At 51.5% G+C, this 19,531-nt stretch overlaps 8 protein-coding genes across 8 annotated transcripts; 5 read left to right on the forward strand and 3 right to left on the reverse strand.

The window, feature by feature from the left end:
* Positions 1 to 98: 98 nt before the first annotated feature.
* Positions 99 to 1,085, forward strand: EDD37DRAFT_613210 (urease accessory protein; the record flags this gene model as incomplete). The annotated part of the gene is made up of 1 exon (XM_062815432.1): positions 99 to 1,085. One exon carries the CDS (start codon positions 99 to 101, stop codon positions 1,083 to 1,085), a length of 987 nt encoding a protein of 328 aa, XP_062665838.1.
* Positions 1,086 to 1,123: 38 nt separating this feature from the next.
* EDD37DRAFT_181083 (uracil phosphoribosyltransferase) lies at positions 1,124 to 2,175 on the reverse strand. The gene is made up of 3 exons (XM_062809962.1): positions 1,771 to 2,175; positions 1,601 to 1,700; positions 1,124 to 1,551 (listed from the first exon to the last, which is right to left on the reverse strand). Exons 1-3 carry the CDS (start codon positions 1,948 to 1,950, stop codon positions 1,163 to 1,165), a joined length of 669 nt encoding a protein of 222 aa, XP_062665839.1. The 5' UTR covers positions 1,951 to 2,175; the 3' UTR covers positions 1,124 to 1,162.
* An 880-nt stretch (positions 2,176 to 3,055) lies between these two features.
* EDD37DRAFT_570090 (CrcB-like protein-domain-containing protein) lies at positions 3,056 to 4,084 on the forward strand (the record flags this gene model as incomplete). The annotated part of the gene is made up of 1 exon (XM_062814257.1): positions 3,056 to 4,084. One exon carries the CDS (start codon positions 3,056 to 3,058, stop codon positions 4,082 to 4,084), a length of 1,029 nt encoding a protein of 342 aa, XP_062665840.1.
* A 481-nt stretch (positions 4,085 to 4,565) lies between these two features.
* On the forward strand, positions 4,566 to 6,118 carry EDD37DRAFT_613213 (uncharacterized protein; the record flags this gene model as incomplete). Its single annotated transcript, XM_062815433.1, has 2 exons — positions 4,566 to 4,719; positions 4,746 to 6,118. 2 exons carry the CDS (start codon positions 4,566 to 4,568, stop codon positions 6,116 to 6,118), a joined length of 1,527 nt encoding a protein of 508 aa, XP_062665841.1.
* A 1,792-nt stretch (positions 6,119 to 7,910) lies between these two features.
* Positions 7,911 to 9,126, forward strand: EDD37DRAFT_181175 (uncharacterized protein). The gene has a single exon (XM_062809964.1). It carries the CDS (start codon positions 8,092 to 8,094, stop codon positions 8,893 to 8,895), a length of 804 nt encoding a protein of 267 aa, XP_062665842.1. The 5' UTR covers positions 7,911 to 8,091; the 3' UTR covers positions 8,896 to 9,126.
* Positions 9,094 to 11,290, reverse strand: EDD37DRAFT_181161 (RNA polymerase III RPC4-domain-containing protein). Its single transcript, XM_062809963.1, has 2 exons — positions 9,312 to 11,290; positions 9,094 to 9,247 (listed from the first exon to the last, which is right to left on the reverse strand). The coding sequence occupies exon 1, from the start codon at positions 11,010 to 11,012 to the stop codon at positions 9,357 to 9,359; it is 1,656 nt and encodes a 551-aa protein (XP_062665843.1). The 5' UTR covers positions 11,013 to 11,290; the 3' UTR covers positions 9,094 to 9,247; positions 9,312 to 9,356.
* A 536-nt stretch (positions 11,291 to 11,826) lies between these two features.
* EDD37DRAFT_659844 (uncharacterized protein) lies at positions 11,827 to 13,696 on the reverse strand (the record flags this gene model as incomplete). The annotated part of the gene is made up of 2 exons (XM_062819062.1): positions 11,827 to 12,972; positions 13,022 to 13,696. 2 exons carry the CDS (start codon positions 13,694 to 13,696, stop codon positions 11,827 to 11,829), a joined length of 1,821 nt encoding a protein of 606 aa, XP_062665844.1.
* Positions 13,697 to 16,609: 2,913 nt separating this feature from the next.
* On the forward strand, positions 16,610 to 19,429 carry EDD37DRAFT_181235 (G2/mitotic-specific cyclin 3/4). The gene is made up of 3 exons (XM_062809965.1): positions 16,610 to 17,046; positions 17,176 to 18,933; positions 18,982 to 19,429. Exons 1-3 carry the CDS (start codon positions 17,032 to 17,034, stop codon positions 19,255 to 19,257), a joined length of 2,049 nt encoding a protein of 682 aa, XP_062665845.1. The 5' UTR covers positions 16,610 to 17,031; the 3' UTR covers positions 19,258 to 19,429.
* Positions 19,430 to 19,531: the final 102 nt, after the last annotated feature.

Below are 19,531 nucleotides of genomic sequence, written 5' to 3' on the forward strand. Positions count from 1 at the left end.
GTTTCTCGAGACCATCATCGTTGTTTCTTGGGCGAAGATCTAGTAGGGTCCACAAGATGCAGGATTGATACTCGTACGTATGCGCTGAACGAGGAAGTATGTCGTTACCAAAATCGCCGTTTGCACCTTCTTCGTCTCTGCCTGGAGCCGGAGAGATCGTTCTTTCTCTACTGCCTCCTGGCAGACAACATCTACAGACATTCAGCTACCAATACCCGCTCAAACTCATCGCTCCTAAGCCGCATACTGCCCAAGACGACAAGCACGTGACGGTTGCATTCCTACTCACCTACGGGGGAGGACTTGTCGGCGGAGACCAGGTCAACCTCAAGATCGAGCTACAGGATGCCACACGGCTCTGCCTACTTACTCAAGGCAGCACGAAGATCTTCAAGTCGGCAGAAAGGTCTGTGGTGAGTAAGCAGACCCTTGATGTGAAGGTGGGAGCTGGGGCAGCTCTCTGCTACCTACCTGACCCAACTCAGCCATTTGCGGAGAGCGTCTACGAACAGAAGCAAACCTTCTATGTGGAACCCGATGGCAGCAGCAATCTGCTAGTGCTCGACTGGGTGAGCGAAGGTCGGCGGGCGAATGGTGAGAGCTGGAATCTTTGGAGTTGGAAAGGGCGAAACGAAGTCAGAGAATATGACGAGCAATCTAGAGGGAGACTTTTGCTTCGTGATGCAATCATGCTACACGACGAAGACATCAGCGGCACTACCCTCGTTGCCAACTCAAACGACATGGGCGTTTTCGGAACGCTGATTGTGTATGGCCCAATATTCGAACACCTGGCGGGTTTCATCACCGAGCAATTTGCAGCTCAGCCTAGGATGGGAGCAAAGAACTGGAACACAGATGATAGTATAGGTCAGAGCTCACCGCCAACAGACGCGGAGCTGTCGCGGCGAACAGCGCACGAAGCCGGTCTTCTGTGGACCGCAGCAAAAGTTCGAGGATTTGTGCTTGTCAAGTTTGGCGCAAAAGACCTGGACGGTGCTAGACGGTGGCTAGGCAGTCTTCTCAAACAAGAAGGCACGGTCGAAAGGATCTTTGGTCATCAAGCGATCCTGTGCCTCAGATGAAAGCTTGGTGATTTCTAGCAACATCACGCACCATTCCTCGACACCAACTTGTTCACCACACATCCAAATATCACCTTTCACTTCCCGATCGTGAGGTAAAGACGGTCGCCAATGTCTCCCAGTCCGGGTTTAATCATGCCTTTGTCGGTCAAACCGTCGTCAAGACCTCCTACCCATAGCTCGGTTCCCTCAGACCATTCTTCGGCAGCTCTTGTTACACCAGGGACGGCGCCTAGCACACTCAACACAATGATCTTCTCAACACCCCATTCCTTCAATGACTGAATCGCAGCTTGACAGGTCTGCCCTGTTGCAATGATAGGATCGACGATTATGGCTAGTTTCGCGACAGCGTGCTCTGACTGAGGAAGGTTGTTGTAGTATTCGACAGGCTGCAGCGTCATTTTCTCGCGGAACAGTCCAAGGTGGTGTACGGATACAGGCTCAGGGAGGATCGTCTGAACGGCTTTACCACGGTCAGTCATGAAGGCTATGTCAAGCATGCGCTCACCCACCTTCTACCATTCCAAGTCCACTTCGCAAGATCGGAACCAGGGTGATCTTGCTGCAATCTATGGTCTCAAAGGTATACTCGTATCCAATGGGTGTCACATCCTGTATCAATCAAGGGTCAGCCTGGTACCTCATCAGTGGGGGTGTCTAAGCAGTTGAGGCGAGGACTTACCGTCCCTGCTGGTTCGACTGTCAGTTTTGAAAGAGCCTCTGCACCCAACAGCAGAGCTATATCGTGGACGAGGGTTTTGGTGTCGCGAGCAGTGGTAGATTTGGACCGCAGTTGCGACAGCTTTGCGCGGAGGCAAGGGTGCTTGGAGATGTGAACATTGGAGGGTAGACTGGACGCCATGATCAAGGAGAGTGCTTCTATGCGAAAACAAAACGATGGGCTTGTCCTAAGATATCAGAACAACACGCAAAAGGAACGTAAGGATCGGACAGTGTAGGGATGGTACGTGGTTAGGTTTAAAAGCGCATTGCTTTAGCTGTTGGAGCCACGCCGCGGGGAGCGTCTGTGTTACATCTGCGATAAGGATAAACAAAGGGTCAGAGGAGGGGAATACGGCCAATTCCGATCGATCCTCATTGTCCATAAAAGTACCGATGAAGTTGTCAATACTTTTATCCCAATCACTTTATCATACACGCCTCCGGGCCAAGTTCGTGTACAGTGAAGTGTGACGATAGAGCCACCTCGTTGTGCTTTTGGCGTATGCGACCGAGTTCATTGTTTTTGACTGCTCCGTGCTTTACTTTCGGCATATTATTATTCAAGTACATCGTATCTCCACGCCAAAACACCTCGACGACCTTGGTAGAGCAGACATCTTCTGTCGCGTGATTACGGATGCCGCGAATCGCCCGCACACGCGACCTTAACCACAATGGACGACAGTGCGACAAGTCTTGTCCGCGAGCAGCGCTCGGGGAAGCATCCCGGCACCAGTGACGTCGCTCAGCCTGCCTCTACCTACTACAACTCGGTCACAAGTTCAGGAAGAGCAGGAAAGGAAGAATCTACAGAGAATGGCGACGGCGATAACGATGACGAGAGCTTCGAGATTACCGAGACGGTCATGCCACCACCCGCGCAGCACAATGACCCCAGGCGGCCGTCGTGGGAAGACAAGGTCCATCGAGAAAGCAGGCACGGGAGACACTCTAATGGAGAAGAGGAGGATCTAACCGAAATGACGATGCCACCGCCCGCTGAACTCGAAGACCCGCAGCGCGAATCACTAGAAAAGGCGGTGCGCAGATGGAGCACATCACGATCTCGAAGGAAAAGTCATGAAGCCGCACTAGGCGAAGTTGCGGCCCGAGAGCCTGCAGACCGGAGGGAAAGGCCTTCAGACGAAGAGACTGCCAACGGCCGCACGAGTCCGGAGGAGGAACACAAGGCTGCCCCCGAAGAAGAAGCACGGGACTTCAAACCCTCACCCTGGACAGGCGAAATGGCCACAATATCATGGCTCATATTCTTCTCGCTCCTCGGCACACTGGCTCGCCTCGGTGTCGACGCAGTGACGCTCTACCCAGGCACACCAGTGACATCGCGCGTCTTGTGGGCGAATCTAGGCGGTTCCTTCATTATGGGTTTTCTCGCCGAAGACCGTCGTCTCTTCCGAGAGGAATGGGGTTCGCCAGACCCCAAAGCCCCGGCCTCGAACCATGGGAAGGTCAAGAAGACTATCCCTCTGTACATTGGTCTGGCGACGGGCTTCTGTGGCAGTTTCACTTCTTTCTCGTCGTTCATGCGCGACGCTTTTCTCGCCCTGACGAACGATCTCCAGGGTCCGTCAGAGACCTCGCCATATCACTCTCAGACCACAGTCCATTCGAGGAACGGCGGCTTCTCGTTCCTCGCCTTACTGGCCATCCTAATCCTGCACCCGGCGATTTCTTTGGCGGCATTAAATGTGGGCGCGCAATTCGCGCTGCTGCTTCAACCTATCACCCCTACTATACCTGTCAGGTTTGCTCGGTATGTGCTAGAACCGATTGCTTTCGTCCTGGGAATCGGGTGCTGGCTTGGTGCCGTGTTTCTGGCTATATGGCCACCTGGCAATGCTGTACATTGGCGGTTTCGAGCAGTTTTCCCGCTTGTCTTTGCGCCACCAGGTTGTCTGCTCCGATTTTATGCATCGAAACACCTGAATGCCATCATTCCGGCCTTTCCATTGGGTACGTTCGTGGTGAACATATTTGGGACTGCAGTGCTTGGGATGGCGTTTGATCTACAGCATGCCGGTAACATTGGTGCGTCGAGTCCCAACGCATGCGCTGTGTTGCAAGGGATTATGGACGGATTTTGCGGATGTTTGACCACGGTCAGCACCTGGGTCGCCGAACTGAATTCTCTACGCAGAAGTCATTCTTGGATATATGGATCGACAAGCGCCGGCGTCGGGTTAGTTGTAATGGTGATAATAATGGGCAGTATGGGATGGACCGTAGGCTTCCAGTCTCCTGTTTGTAGTTAATATATAGATATATATCCATAATGGTCTATCTAAACGCATCAATGTGAAGTCGATCTGAACAAACCACTCTAAACCCACTGCGGTTGAGTCCCGTAGCTTTTTTCCATACTGATCCTGAAGTCCAATGATGATATCACCTATAAGTTGTACCAATCCACCTGGCACGTCACATTTATGGGTTATCGAGGACTCCATCCCGATATCAAAACCGTGAGTCTGCACTGCGGAGCAGACTCTGGCCTCAAGGTAGCTCGACCGGCAGAGTTATATTGTTCCTAAGATTCGTGTCTCTCGTAAAGGCGTGGGCAGAATCCTCTCTCAAGGGACGCCTTTCAGTAGGATTGTCGTGGAGTGACACTCTCAAGTTCTGTTTCCGTCGCTCTTGAGGGACTCGACCCGACTGCTGTACGGGCAACTGAATCCTGGGTGAGAACCTGAGAAGCAACACCACCTTCTGCTGGTACAATTTCTGAGCAAGGTGATGTATCAAGCTGTGACGGTAGTGTCGGCAAGAATCCAGAAGACCTTATTGCAACGGGCAGGCTATAAGCTTGGTGACCCTAACCAATTCCAAGGTCTCAAATTTGAGGACGTTGCCACTCTTATGTTTTTGTTACGAAGATGTTGTGTTCCGTGTGAGATCCTCCAATTAGTCTGTCAGTCGTCATCCCAAAGGGAATTGATACTCCCAAGCAGCATTTTCCACACATTGGCATCCGGACCATCCGATGGAGTCGTATCACAGATGTCGATAGGCGATTTGTATTCTTCCTGCAAACCCTGGTCAAGCCATTTCAGACGCTTTGTCCCCACATCGTCATCACCAAATTGAATGAACTGTATCCCAACCTTTTTGTCTGTGGCTCCAATATCTTCGAGGAAGTCGACCATTCGCTTGATCGCGCGCGCAACATCTCGTTTGTTGACGAGCTAAGGTGGAGATTCGACGAAATATCCAAAGACGCCTCGGACGCCTATGCCCTAACTCACCAGCTGGAATTTGCAACACCCACAGATGCCCTCCTTCGTCGGCGACAAATAGTACAACAAGCGCTGGACCTCAATGTGGCCATCGAGGCCAGGCGGGCGTCTGAAGCATTATACAAGGAGTGTTATGACATCTTGTGTAAGACCTCAAGACAGAACAAGCCACAGCCTGGACTGGAACTTCATGTTTTCGCCAATGAGCAAGGTGATAGTCCACATCTTGCTTACCGGATGACAGTCGCTTTACCCAGTGCCGATAGAGAGACGGATGTTCTTGTTGAAGGTCCTATACGCCCACAGCCGACGGGGCAGATTGAGAGTGACTTTTCAAGCGCCTGCGGCTCCATACGACGAGCTCTTCCAGCATTCTTCACCATATTGCAGAACCAGACTTTTCGATTACAGACACTGCAGGCGCACGGACGCCGTAAATCTGATTGCAATTCATCGCAATGGGTAGCTTTTCTGGAATCGGTCAAGACCCGGAACTCCCAGGTGCGACGATTCCGGACGCAAGAGAAACTTGAGCTCGCTCTCCAGATTGTGGAAACAGGGTTCTTCCTTCTAGGAACGTCCTGGTTACGCCATCTGGATGGCTCTTTTGTACACGTCAATAACTGCGGCGAGCTCCATCAACAACGGTTCGTCCTAACGTTTGCGGGTCGTGCCGACGCGAATCTCAATCACGTCGAGCCTCACTTGTTCCATATTGGAACCCTGCTCACCGAGCTGGCTCTGTTCACTCAATGTCGAATCAAGTCATGGCAGGTCGATACAGGATACGAGTATGACCTCGCATTCTTCTGTGACGAGCGGAAGAAACACTTGAGCCTACCGCCACGCGATATGCTCATCTATCTGCAGCGGAAGTCTGATGTCGGAAAGATGAAGCAATACTACACGGCTGTTCAATTCTGTCTGCAGCAGTCAGAGAATTTTCACCCAGAATGGTACCGGGAGCATTGGGATATTGACGATTGGGAGGAACGCAAAGCTGCATATGCCGAATTGCTCAAGGAATATTACACCCAGGTATACAAGCCGTAAGTTGATTCTTGCAAAGTAGGAAGTTGTCCTGACTCACTCGAAAGGCTCAAGGAGCTTAACCGCAGGTCACAGGAATCAAAACGGCGACAATGAGATCATCGGGCAAGTCCCAAAATCGACTCACCCAGTCACCATTCCCCGACACTCAGATCTGCCAGCAAAAGTACCGATGCTGCCATCGTTGTCAAATGGAGGATTCCTCCATGCAATAACAAAGCAAACTGGGGATAGATGAGCTGACGCGGACGTATCAGCCCCATCCCCGAGCATACTTTAAGCCTTTGCTCCATTCCTTGGACTGTAGATCTAAACGAGTGGCAAACTTGGACGTGAAATCGAGAAAATCGAGCGTCATGTATTGCTACCAGGATAGCAGGACGGAAGAATCGACCCGGCCATGAACGCTGTCAGGACATGAGACCGCATTTGTGAAGTGGTGGAAAGGTGCGGTTGCGGCTGCGGCTGGTTTCTGTTCAAGCAAGCTTTGACTCTCATCGACATGGAATGACCATGTGACGGAGACAGCACTCGACAATTCTGAACCTTTGGTTAGTCAAACCCACCTGCTCAACGAGCGAATCTGTCTTCAAGCAGACGAGACGTGGCGCAAAGACAGCCATGCCGCAGCCGACCAGAAAGGCCGGCAGTACGGAGTAGAGGCGTTCGATAAACCTGGCAGACCACCAGCTAGCGGCACCAGGCGAAAGCCATGAGGGCCCCTCACGCGAAGCCGAAGATGGCATAGCCGTGGTTCATGCAGTTCGTTCACACATGCTGTAAGTTATGATGTATCGGCATAATTATCAGTCATGCAGTCGAGAAGTGTGAATGCCTCCAAACCTGCTTAACCAAAAGCAGACTGACGAAGCTGCTGGACCCTGTAGGCTCAATTATCATGGAACGGGCCTCGAAGACCGCCTAGCCCTTACCTACAATCGACTTAGGTCATCTCAATGTCGACTCTAATGTCACACTCCCACATGCACGTGAAGATGGACAGTTCCAAGCGACGTGAACAGCTTACCTTGAGGGCGAGTTGGAGAGCAGGTCCTGATAACAAAATAGGGACTTCCAGAGATAAGCAAACTGGTCACCGTGATGTTGAGTGGTCCTCTAGGCACGCGACAACGACTTATTGCTCTGAAATGATGACCTACTATGTACGGAGTATTCGTACAATGCAATTGGCCTATTAGGCTGAAACCCTAGGACACTGTAGGAGTGACTAGGTCATTCTGTAGCAAATCTTGTTTTAGGGATATTCAGGAGTCGATACTCCGGTAGGCCTTTGGAGAAGCGGTCTAATTGGCTGTACCAAGCGATTCCATATCGATAACTTCACTACCAGAATAAACCTCGATACTAACCACAACTGTAATTAGGATCGGTACTACTGCATGTACCCGTAACTTACCACTCTAAATCTTGTTGATTGCCATTTTTATGTCCGGCCTCTCCTGCCACGCGTCAACCCCTACTGATCACCGTCGTTACTGTCCGGTGTTCTCTCTCTTTGCATTCTTGTACAATCGTTTCACGATATTCATCACCACTCGAGTCTTTTGCTCAGACGCTTGTATACCATTCGCTGCTGTTTTATCTCTAGATTAAACACCCACCGGTCTCAGGAACCCGACCGCCGACTTTGCTTATGATCCTCAATTGAGGCTTTGAAAGCTGACAGATTGGGCCCGCGGCGTCCTGTCGTTCTACAACACCCAAGTCCGCTCGCTCGCTCCAAGTCCCTCGCTTTGCTTGTCTTGACGTCTGCGTTGCGCTGGGCCAGCCTGCGCACTTCTATCGACTACCTAGCATTCTACCATACCATCTTTCCGCCGATTCAGTCACGACTGCCGTCACCTTTGACGGTCAACGGCGAAGCCTGATCAAGTCGGAACTCTGAGAGTGGCTGCGCGTCTTCATCCAAATCGTGCAGCGACAGTCGAAACTCGCCCAACCTTAACGGTCCAACCATGTCTCCCATCATGCTGAAGACCGTTCTCCTCTCTACTCTCCTCGCAACATCACAAGCCTTCATCCCCGTAGACATCCAACCACTTCCTTCCGATCTCGACACGAACAAATGGTCGGCAGTCACCACGCTGACCAAAGGCATACCTTCCCTGGCGCTAACTACACCTACACCGACACCTGACATCCAAATCCTTCCTGTCCTCGACGCCAACATCGTCCCCGAACTCAAGCGTCAAGTAACAGGACAAGACGCGGGTGCGACAACCACAGCTGTCACTCAAATCTCCCCAGTTACCACATACTACGCGAACTCCTACATTGATGGCGTACAAACTCAGGTGGCTGTCGTATACACTCAAACATTTGCCGCAATACCCGACCAGTGGCCTTCGTACACTGCCGGCTCAATCGGGCTTGGGACACTCACCGGAACGATTGGCGTGGTCAAATCCAAGAGAAGTCTTCCTACACAAATGCCCATGGGGAGCGGTGCAGTCAAGATGGAGACTGCGGAGGATGGCAATGACCGGCTTTTGCCTTGGATCATGAACAAGCTCGTGGGAGCTGCGAAAGAAGAGCAAGAGAAAATCGTGGAAACATTGCAGGAAGAGATAGAAAAAGTAAAGAACTTCGTCCACGAAGAAGGCGAAGGGCTTCAATCGGAGGTGAAAGAGCAAGAGCAGTCTGCAGCGCCAGTCACTGTTTTGCCGCCAAATTTGCGGAACGCTGCACCATCCAATGCAGCAGGTGTATTCGCGACAATGGCAGTGGTATCAGCGACAGTCTGCATGGCATTTCTGTGAATGTCATCCTCTCCATGAGAGAGTGGAAAGTGCCAGCTGCAGAAGCGGATTAGCACGCGGGCGCAATCTGTGTGGGTTATGGGTCATCCATGCTAGAAATGGGATGTGTTCTCTTTGGAGTGCGATTGAAAAAGCAGGCCAGCAGTAGAAGAGCCTCTGTGTTGCTAGACAAGCTGTACTCAGCGTGTGCATCCTAAGGTGTTCATGCTGCTTCGATGTCCATGATGTTACGGAAAGGCGCTACGTACATACCCTTAGAGGCTTGGGTATACATAGATGAACCAAGAATGGATTACATTCTTATGAAACTTCAAAACGACGGACGACAGCTGTAGGCTTCATTCTTCTCTAGCTACATGCCAGTCAGGTGGCAGGTCCTGTAAGCTCGGGGTATCATTGCGTTGGATCCTACGTACAAAGCGACATCAAGCCAGTTCCTCGGAGCGATATCGGTGTCTCCATCAATCATACAACTTGGCCCAGTCTGGAATCAAGACCATCTTCTTCCTGATCTGGCCCAACGCAAACACCGTGCCTTTGGGTTTCGGCTTGCTCTCTTTCTTTTCGCTCGCATTACCTTCGTTGTTACCATCTTTCATCTCGGTGTCCTCGTCGTCTTCCTGTTTGATCGGCGGCTGCACGAGCACGACATCCTGCAAATAATCGACCTCAGCTCCATATCGAACTTCCATATCCGCCCCACCCCAGTCCATCGAGACTTTCCCCGACTTATGAACACGGAGCTTGCCGACCAAACCTGCAGGTAGAGGCTCCGGTTCCGTCGCAGTCAGAAGCTTGTCAATCTGGAGGCGCGGTCTTCTAGGCTGTGCCGCACCATCTATTTCCTCTTTCGGAGCCGTAGCCGTAGCTGCGGTCCTCTCGACGCCAGGCTCAGTCTTGACTTCCGGCTCATCAGGGATGGACGCATCAACCAAGAACGGCGTCAACGGCGGAAGTTGCAACAAAAACAATTTGCCGTCCCGTGTCGCTCGGTCCTCGTGCGCTTCCTCATCGTCTGATTTCAAATCATTATCGACCGTGGCAGGGTGCTCATGTGTCTGCGCCCGTAGAATCAATTCGCGTAATCTGGCCATGTCGAGTGTCACACGTTCTCGCTCAGCAGCTTCTTCGATCGTTTCGACCGTAGATGCAGGTTTCGCATCCCGTGACCGTACTTTCTTGAGCGAGCGCCGCCGGCCTAGTTCCGGAGAGGAAGCCTGCTCTTTCACAAAGACTGGCTCGTCGAGGTCCATAGCCTCGTTGTTGTTGTCGTCGTCGACATCGTGTACATCTGGGTCGACTTTCTTGACCACCCGCTCCTTCTTAGCGCGCTTTGCTGCCTTCTTGTCTTCCTTCTCCTTCTCCTCGGCTTCTGTGAGGTCCCGCGCAGCGAGGCTCGGTCGCAGACCATCCCCGCGTTTTGGTCGGTGCGCGACTTTAACGTCTTTCTGTTTGCCCTTGAGCTTGGACTTGCTATCATTGAGCTCTTCTTCTTGTTCTCCTTTTTGTTCTTCTCTCTCTTCCTCGTGTTCTTCTTCCTCGTCGTCCGAGATCGTTATGCCATTGATGTCCCGCATCGACTCATCTGGCTCCTCATCTGACTCAGGGATGTCAAGTATTTCAGTCTTCTTTGCACCAGCTGTTCGGCCGCCACCGCCACCGCCACCGCCGCCGCCGCCACCGCTCGAGGACGGTACGTCGCCTGTTACATCAATCACTTCGGATCCCGCAGCGGACTCGTCAGGTTTCGCCGCCTGCTGGCCCTCGAGCAGCTCGGCGTATCCTTCGCCTAGTACTCTTCGTGCAGCCGGCCTGGCGCTACCACCCGCACCAAAGACACCTCCTCCGCCGAATGAGTGGTCGCGTCGTTCGTCTCGTCCAGTTGTGGATGCGCCGCGGCCGCCACGACCTCCTCGACCACCACCTCTACCGCCCCGTGTTGCTGCTGCTTTTTTGGCTGCTTCTTCTGCGGCCCGAGATTTTTGGCGCTCGGCTTCTTCTTTGGCGAATTGCTCTCGTTCTGCTTTGGTCTTGCGCTGGACGCCCGCTCGAGGCTTAGGTCTGGGGCCGGGTTTCGCTGTCGAGGGTTTCGGAGCCGTGGGATTTGAGTCCGCCATTGTGATGATGGCTTAGCCTCTACTATCGGAGTATGTAGATGATCTTATGGGAAGACAGGGTCATAACCTGGACATGTTGAGATCGAATTGAAAGTGAGTGAATGTAGATTCGGGGCTGTCGGCCTCGATGTGCCTGGAGGACTTGCGCTTCGAGTCGGGGGATCTGATTCTGAAGTCTTCGGATCTTCAGAAAGCAAGATATTGTATAATGACTCTCTCTGGAAGCACAGGATATTGTTGGAAGTCGAGGTGAACGAGACTGATAAGTACGAACCCACGTCGACTTTTCTGAATTCAAGTTGACAACAAATTTTTTGGAGACGGATTCCCCGCATTTCGCTTATACTTCGGAATTACGGACAGTCACGTGTCAGGCTACGTGCAGATCTGATCGTCGCTGGCGATCCAGGGGGTTCAGGGACCAGCCAAACTTCATAAGAGATATCAAATCCTCATTTCGTACATTCATGAAGTCCATTAAATCCAGGATACTTTTGCTTCGATTGTCAAATCAACAAAGTTTCGCCCATTCTTCGCCTCAAAAAGATCAAATAAGACAATAAGAGCCTTGTCGACGAGCGACGATCCTCACAATTTGGTCCCCAGGTCAAACAATGCGGCCCACCAATGAAAGCACAGTACCTCGCATCATTAACAATCTCCTCGTCACATAACATCCAGGGCCTCGCGACCCGTTTGATCCAATCTCAGATGCTCAGCCGCCCGTTTTATCCCGTTGGCCATGACTTACTTTTGGTTTCCACGTGCAGAATCCGAGTTGTAAGACCCATATACAAACACCGTTGCCCCTTGCTCATCTCTTCCTCTTCTTGCTCTTATCAGGACTGTCGTTGACGAGGACACCACCCATGGGCCCTAATGTGGTGCCGATGATGGAGTCATCGTCGTTGTCGACGTCTTCTTCGCCCTTTTTGACCGGCACGCCCATATGCCTGCCGTAACGACCCTTGCGACCATTACCCTCATCTTCACTGACACAACCATCGACGCCGATGCCGGCATCCTTGCATCGGCCACAGGGACGTTGCCGATCGCAACCTTTCTTGCTCTTCCTGCATCGCTGACAGCGAGGCTTGGAGGAGAGGTCCTCTTCGTCTATGCCCAGTTGATGTTGGAAGTTGAGGCTCGACCCAGAGGATTTCCTGACTTGACCAGGAGCAGCCGGCGCAGAGGGCACCTTGGTGAGGTTTGGCTGCGCCAAGGGTTTGGCAGCCTTTGGTAGTGTATTTGACCGTATCTTAGTGGACTTGCCGTTCTTCAGGGACGACGTAGACTTTGATCGGTAACCATTAGTAGGTCCATCATGCATCTTTGTCTTGATCTTTTTCATTTTTGGCTGGCCCTCGAACTCATCATGGTCACGACGTGTAACATCCTGGTCGTATTCGTCGTCTTCCTCTTCCAGGAACTTCCTGTGTTTAGGCATGCCTCCTTCGTCTTCACTGTACTCATCACTGTCACTGGTCGCTCCTGTTGAGGACGCTGCATCAGCAGCGCCACTGAATGTCTCATCCACCGTTGAGTTCGAGGTGCGCCCATAAGAGTAATTGGAATCACCACCCATAGCGATTAGGGTACGAGCAACATCTTCGTCTGAAATGCAGCTTGCAACAGTGGGATCCGGTGTCGGCAAGATACCACTTCCTTGTCGTCCACCATGTATCTGTTGCATGCTAGATCTATCTCGCAGCCGGTGGCCATGTTGGGGTACCGGCGTGACCATTTCGGCGCCTGTGCCTCGATCGGTAGGCCCATAGATATTGTGACACGGTCCATAGCTCTGAGGGGATAACACGGGGACTTGTTGAAGTCCGTATAGCTTCTGAGCAGGAGGATGAAAAGGTGAGGGACCTTCTTGTGGGACAGAACGTCGCTGAGGTGATATAGAGGATTGCGATGCAGTCACTGGGACTTGAGGAGGAACGAAAAGAGGTAGGGCCTGAGAAGAGTCAGCTTAGGCCAAGGCAGAAAGGAACACGGTGGTTTACCGAACTGTCAAAGATGGCCTGACCACGTCTGCCATCTTGTAACACGTTGAGGGTGCTAATCTCTGAGCTGACATATTGCTCGCTTCGGGCCTTCTTGGACCCGGACACCGAACTGCGACCAGCTTCACTGTCACTGTAGCCATCTTCTTCGTTATAGCTGCCATTGACACTAGAACCTCGACTCGCATTGGTCATAAATGTGCCCTTCTGTTGCGACGCACTTCTGCGTCCTCGGCCTTGAGTGGGAGAGACGCTCCGCTTATGAGCTGTTCTTGATGCAGGCCTTGACGGCGAGTGAGACTGTTCCCGCATGTGAGGTGGCAACATCTGGAATGGTTCTCCCAGGCTAGGTCGACGCCTTGGCTCATACCCAGTGTCATTAACGTAGGTCGGGTGAGGAAAGATTGCAGGAGGCTGCTGGGGGGCAAGCACAATTCTCACGTAGACAGTGGAATCTGGCGACAAATTCTCGTATGAGGCAATGAGCGTGTTGCCGAAAGCGTCTTCGAAGCTCACACCTCTGCCATCGTATATACCGTAGAAGTTCTTGACAGTGGTGACAATTGACTCGGTACTGTCATGTCGGTTGAGTACAACCCTAAGAGGTATTCGTGCTCTTGTCTTTGAACCCTCGTCAAGGAGAAGTTCGAACGAGACCGACTTTGCAGGAGGCATTCTCTTCGGTGTTGTCTGCTCCTCGCTTGACAGCAGGCTAGAGACTTGCATTATATCTTGTACCAGGTATGTAGTTGTCTTTCTCTTCCTGCACACTCTTCCGGTCAAGGATCAGCACGATAGGCTCGTTATGTTGGTCGGGAAGTCTGCGATGAGGTAGTCGGCGGTTGCACGAGGGACACCCTGTTGGGAAAGACCTGATTAGCTTTTGTGATATGAGATGATGTGCATTGTAAAGTGTTGGCAGGAATCAGAGCACACCCGGGATGAGGAGCCAGGGTTTTTGTTGCAGATGCTGGTGATGATGTTGGTAAGCGATAGAACGGGAACTTACACCGAGCAAACACTTGTGTCTGTAATCGCGACCACCTGTAGTGATCCTAGAATCGAATTGGAATGTATGAGAGACTGCGCAAAGGCGAAGGTAATGGCATCCGGCACTACCGTCCAGGCATCGTCGAGGATAAGAGGACCTGAGTCTGTGACGATAACTTTGAGGCAGACCAACAGGAAATGGTCGACCTGGGTAGTCCGCTCGAACAAAGACAAATATGAAGACCTCTCAGGTAGTACAAATCAAGGCCAAAAGAATTGATGAACAAGTCGAACGAAGACTTGACGGGAGGAGGTCAGGTTGAAGGAACCAAGGTTGAAACTGGCAGTGCTGTAGACCCACCCTCATCGACACAGATGCCGGCCTTTCGTACCACAAGAACGTGGCTGCAAAGTGTGTAGAAAACGATTTTAATAGTCCGAACGAGTCAAAATTATCTAGAACAGTTCTTCTGCTTAACGGTGAGGAAATCACAAAGAGAGACAGTATCAGTCAAGCGATGCCGCGCAGCAGTTGGAAGACGCATGACATGGCATCGGGTCCCATATCGAGAATCCCCCAAGTGAGGACCATCATTACTACACACGGGCCCATATTGTCTTGAAGAAGCGCTATCTTGTGACGGGATGTGCTGCCAGCTACTGGCCAATTGAGAGCTGATGTAGACCCCCTACCAGCGGTGTTCGGCTGGCCCTTTGGGATGAGAGTTTGCTGGCTTCTCTATGGTCGGGCCTTGAGTCAGGGAATGAAAAAGCAAAACTTATTGATCGAGGCCGTCAGCAGATAGTGCTGGGAAAGAAAGTCCTTTAGGGTAAGCGGAATCGGGAAAGTGAGGAACACCAACGATGCGAGCCAGACCAGGCGATGCGCTGTGCCAGTGCTAAAAAGGATCCAAAAGCAAACCCCTCACTGATATGTGAAGAAATGTTGCCCGTAGTGCCGCGGGTTTGCGACGTCTGTATGGCGAAGAGTAGCAATGAGCCGTAAAGGTGGAGTTTTAGGCGGTTTCTTTGGCTGCCGTTCAGAGGCCGTGGTCAAGACACGCAAGCATGCCATCCAACCATTCCACCAATCCTCAATAACTCGGGACGTGGGCTGGCGCACTGGCTGCATAAGAACCGCACAATTAGGATCACCACTCACGCCAATCCATGCAACTTAAGCCCACCGCCAAACTTATCCTGTTCCTGGTGTCGAAATGATTGTTCCAACCTCCGACGGCGGCAAACGTTCCATCATATTCTGTTGGCTGCAACATTGCGCTCTTGTAGGAAGAGACATGCGCGAACTAGCGCCCTAAAGCCTCGCTCCAACACTCACTGTCACCCAGGCTTGAGCGAGCCGACAAGGGCTTGGCGCATGGGGGCGAGCTTCAAGCCGGCGCAATTTCGCAAAGGTTGATGATGATCTTTTGCGCACGTGCAGTTCTCATATCTCTGGCAATTCCAAGCTATCATTCGTGAAGTCGCGGACAAGGCGACCATGATACTCGTGTTCATGACGATTTTTGACTGAGATTAATCAATGTCAACTTGAAGCTATTGACCGTCCAACCACGCCGTCCCCACATTCCAGAACTGTGTGGCAGACGTGAGCGTGGTGGACGTCATATCTCAAAACAGTTGCGATCTGAAGCATTGTCTTTGATGCAACTTGCACCGAACGGATTCTTCAACCCATACAGCAGACGTGGCATGAATGAGCGCCGGGAGTCGTGGCTGATGGACGCATCAGGCCGCACTTGCGGCTACCGAGGCCAGGCACAGCTTATGGACTTGTGCAAATGACAAGTCCTTCCGAGCCAAAATTATATAATAAAGTTTCTGGCGTCGTAACCGTGCTCGGAGATACTCTCCCCCAATAACCAAGCACGTTGACCATACCTCATGGTTATGGGGGTGTAGAGCCATATATGAGAACGACCAGCGACTACACTGGGAATGAAAAACAAGAAGAGCTATGAAACGCGACCTTATGGCCGAGAAAAACCAGCCAATTATCTATCCGACTTGCGGAAGATCTGAAGTGGTGGGCAGGATCTGCTTCCGACCAGATACGGGACCGATAAGACGGAAACCTGATGGATGACTGAGGGAAGAACTGTTGCCATGTCATACAGGCCTCATACCCTCCAAGATTAGACGAAGTATATATCATTGGATGTTTTGATCATGGTAATGGAGGTGAGTAAGCGTCCAACATATCCGGTGATTCAGGATTGCCGCCGTTGTTGCAGACGTCCCTGGCTGGAAGGTATTTCTCCTTGCGCATGGAGCTGGAGGTAGTATCAAATGACAAGAGCCCAATGAGCACTGTATATCGCCTACTTGTCGGATTCACTTGAACCATTTTGTGTGTGATTGAAGATGAGGCCAATTGAGAGCCTCATGAGATCACGAAATGTCAAAAAGTCATGTGACCGCGTGTCTGGACGTGTCGCGTCGACGTCATACTAGAGGTTTCGTTCTTTTGTATAGAAGCGTTTGTGGCAGGGCAACAAAAACCTGGTAGAAGCATGCGTATACCTTGTTTCATGAAGCAGATTGGATTTGTAGCAAGGAAATCGAATGATGCATTGACCTGGAGTGAAGATTGATGTTCTGGACATGGCGACCGACCCGCGTTTGTTGCCCCCTCCGAAAGAAGCCTAGTGCCAATTCATCCTTCGGGGAACCAGGGTGCGGAGCCAGGCCTATCAGATGAATTAGTGAAGCCGGAAAGAACCTTTGGCTTGTTTACCTGCACTCTCCAATTCAATGTTTTTGTACACAACCGTGCGCTGTTTCTAGCAGACATAGCTTCAACATCGATACATCAGTCCTGGAGTTCATCTCCTTTCTTCAACTACCTCGCCTTCCCAAGTAGCTCTTGTAGCTTCTTCGACCGATGCTCGCTTCGACGGTCGCGTATTCAACAACATAGGGGCGCTCTGCCTTGTCCAGCATTGGCTTAGAACAAGCTGGTCCAGCAAAACACACTATTATTTGGGTCGTAAGGAGTCATGATGGACGTCAAGGTACTATTTCTTCGAGCTTCCAGCCACCGCTGTTCCCGGTCAACACGCGCCCTACTTCTGTCCAGGAGTTACTCCTCCATCCGCCCTCCCTTGTCATATGGTTTCTAACGTTGTATTTCCTACTATTAGCCGCAACGACCCTTACGCTCACGCGTCAACAACGACGAAAACCTTCCTCCTGTCGGCCAAGTTACAAAGACCATACATCAACGAAACAAGTCGAGTCCTGCCTTGACAGGTGGTGCTCCAATGCAGGGAATGGCAGCTGGAGCGAAGCGAAAGGTGTTTGGCGATGTCAGCAACACTATCACAACTCTCAAGCCCAGCAAAGATGACTCGGTTCTACAAACCAAGCCTAGTCTGCAGCCTACGTTGAAGCCTGACCAAGGTCTGTATGGGAAGAAGTCGACCAGTTTGCTGAGACCTGCGCAACGACCTCTGTCCGTGTCTAGCTTGAAGACGTTGTTCTCGGGTGGAAGCAATGCTACAAATACTGAGAACTCCGTCACTAGCACGTCAGACAATGGACCGCCTTACAGTAAGAAGACCTTGACCAAGCGACAAACTACAATCTTCAAAGACAGTCGCCTAGATGCGGTACAAGAAACCGAAATCACAGCTGTGGAGTCGCACAACGACAACGTTGAAGTGAAAGAGCTCAATGCGGACCACCCAGCGAAACTCGACACAGAATCTCAGCCTTGTCTGCTCCCGCCAACGTCGGAGATTGTGGCTGACCCGGTCAAAGACGCTCAAGAGCCACAGTCCGAGATCAGTCTGCCAGGCATTGATGAGGTGAGCCTTGGGCCGACGCTGTCTAGTGAACTGAATCATGGATTCAATGTTCGAGAAACCGTCACTACCATTTCAGATGCCGCTAGCCATCCGCTCACTTTGCAGTACCAACCACACAATGTTTCTGCCAGTCTTCTTCCACTTTCCACCAATCCCGTCACTTCTGCAACTCAGAAGCACGACGTCCAACAAATTCCTGTCGCGAAGCTTATCAACCCTGTCGACACCGTTACCGCTTTGATTCCACAAACTTCCTACATTCAACGACAGGTTGAACAGGAAGAGTACTGGGACGAAGAGGATGAGGAGAGTTACGAAGAGGAAGGTTACGTGACGGCCAGGTCATTCCGATCTAGAGGAGACAACACCACCGGCGGTGCTACTGCTGCACTCTTCCCAGAGGTGAATCAACGTGTGCGTAAGGAGCTTGCCGCTGCTAAAGCACTCGTTGAAAACACCCGCTCTCAGGAAGAAGTTGAGGACGAGATTTACGACACAAGTATGGTTGCCGAGTATGGTGAAGAGATCTTCGACTACATGAAGAACCTCGAGATGAAGATGCTACCCAACGCTCACTACATGGAAAACCAACACGAAATCCAGTGGTCGATGCGTTCGGTCCTCATGGATTGGCTCGTGCAGGTCCACCTTCGCTTCAATCTTCTTCCAGAAACCCTTTTCCTTACGGTCAACTACATCGACCGCTTCTTGTCCTGCAAGGTTGTGTCTCTCGGCAAACTGCAGCTCGTGGGCGCGACCGCCATTTTCATTGCTGCCAAATATGAAGAGATCAACTGTCCTTCGGTCCAGGAGATTGTCTACATGGTCGACGGCGGCTACAGTGTGGACGAAATCCTCAAAGCTGAGCGTTTCATGTTGACTATGCTGCAATTCGAACTCGGATGGCCCGGTCCCATGAGCTTTTTACGCCGAATCAGCAAAGCAGACGACTATGACCTGGAAACCCGAACTCTGGCGAAGTACTTCCTTGAAATTACGTTGATGGATGAGCGTTTCATTGGTAGTCCGCCAAGCTTCACAGCAGCTGCTTCACATTGCCTCGCACGTATCATGCTCCGTAAAGGCACTTGGGTAAGTCTCCAGCAGCACTCCTTTAGATCTACCGCTAATCGATTGCAGACCACTCATCATGTGTATTACTCTGGTTACACCTATTCGCAGCTCAAGGGTCTGGTCAATCTCTTGCTCGAATGCTGCGAGGAACCACGCAAACATCATAGTGCCGTCTTCAACAAGTACTGCGACAAGCGCTACAAGAGAGCATCGGCTTTTGTCGAAACGGAAGTAGGACGAGGATTTCAGCTACCAGAACCAACTGCTGTGGTAGCCTTACCTCCACCAGTCAATGGACTTAATCCCTATTATGATCACCCTTTTCAATATCGCACCACTTGAACAGTTCCGCGCTCGAGAGCTGTTCAGTCATGACACACATTCAAAAGCCTATCACGAAGGACATGATCACCTCTCAAAACGTCAAGAGGAATGCATTCTCTTCGATACGAAATCATTCCATCAACATGTCGGGATGGAGCCGTCATTCCAGGACGACTACCACCCCATTTTCATATTAATTGCTCTCATCACTTGAGAGTTGCTCACGAGAAACCACGACGTCATGACGCGCTAGTTGGCATCGCTTGCATGAAGATCCAGAGCACCTGCGTGC

This window comes from Exophiala viscosa, assembly GCF_022695815.1.
Source record: "Exophiala viscosa unplaced genomic scaffold EDD37scaffold_14, whole genome shotgun sequence".
Classification (NCBI taxonomy): Eukaryota; Fungi; Ascomycota; class Eurotiomycetes; order Chaetothyriales; family Herpotrichiellaceae; genus Exophiala; species Exophiala viscosa.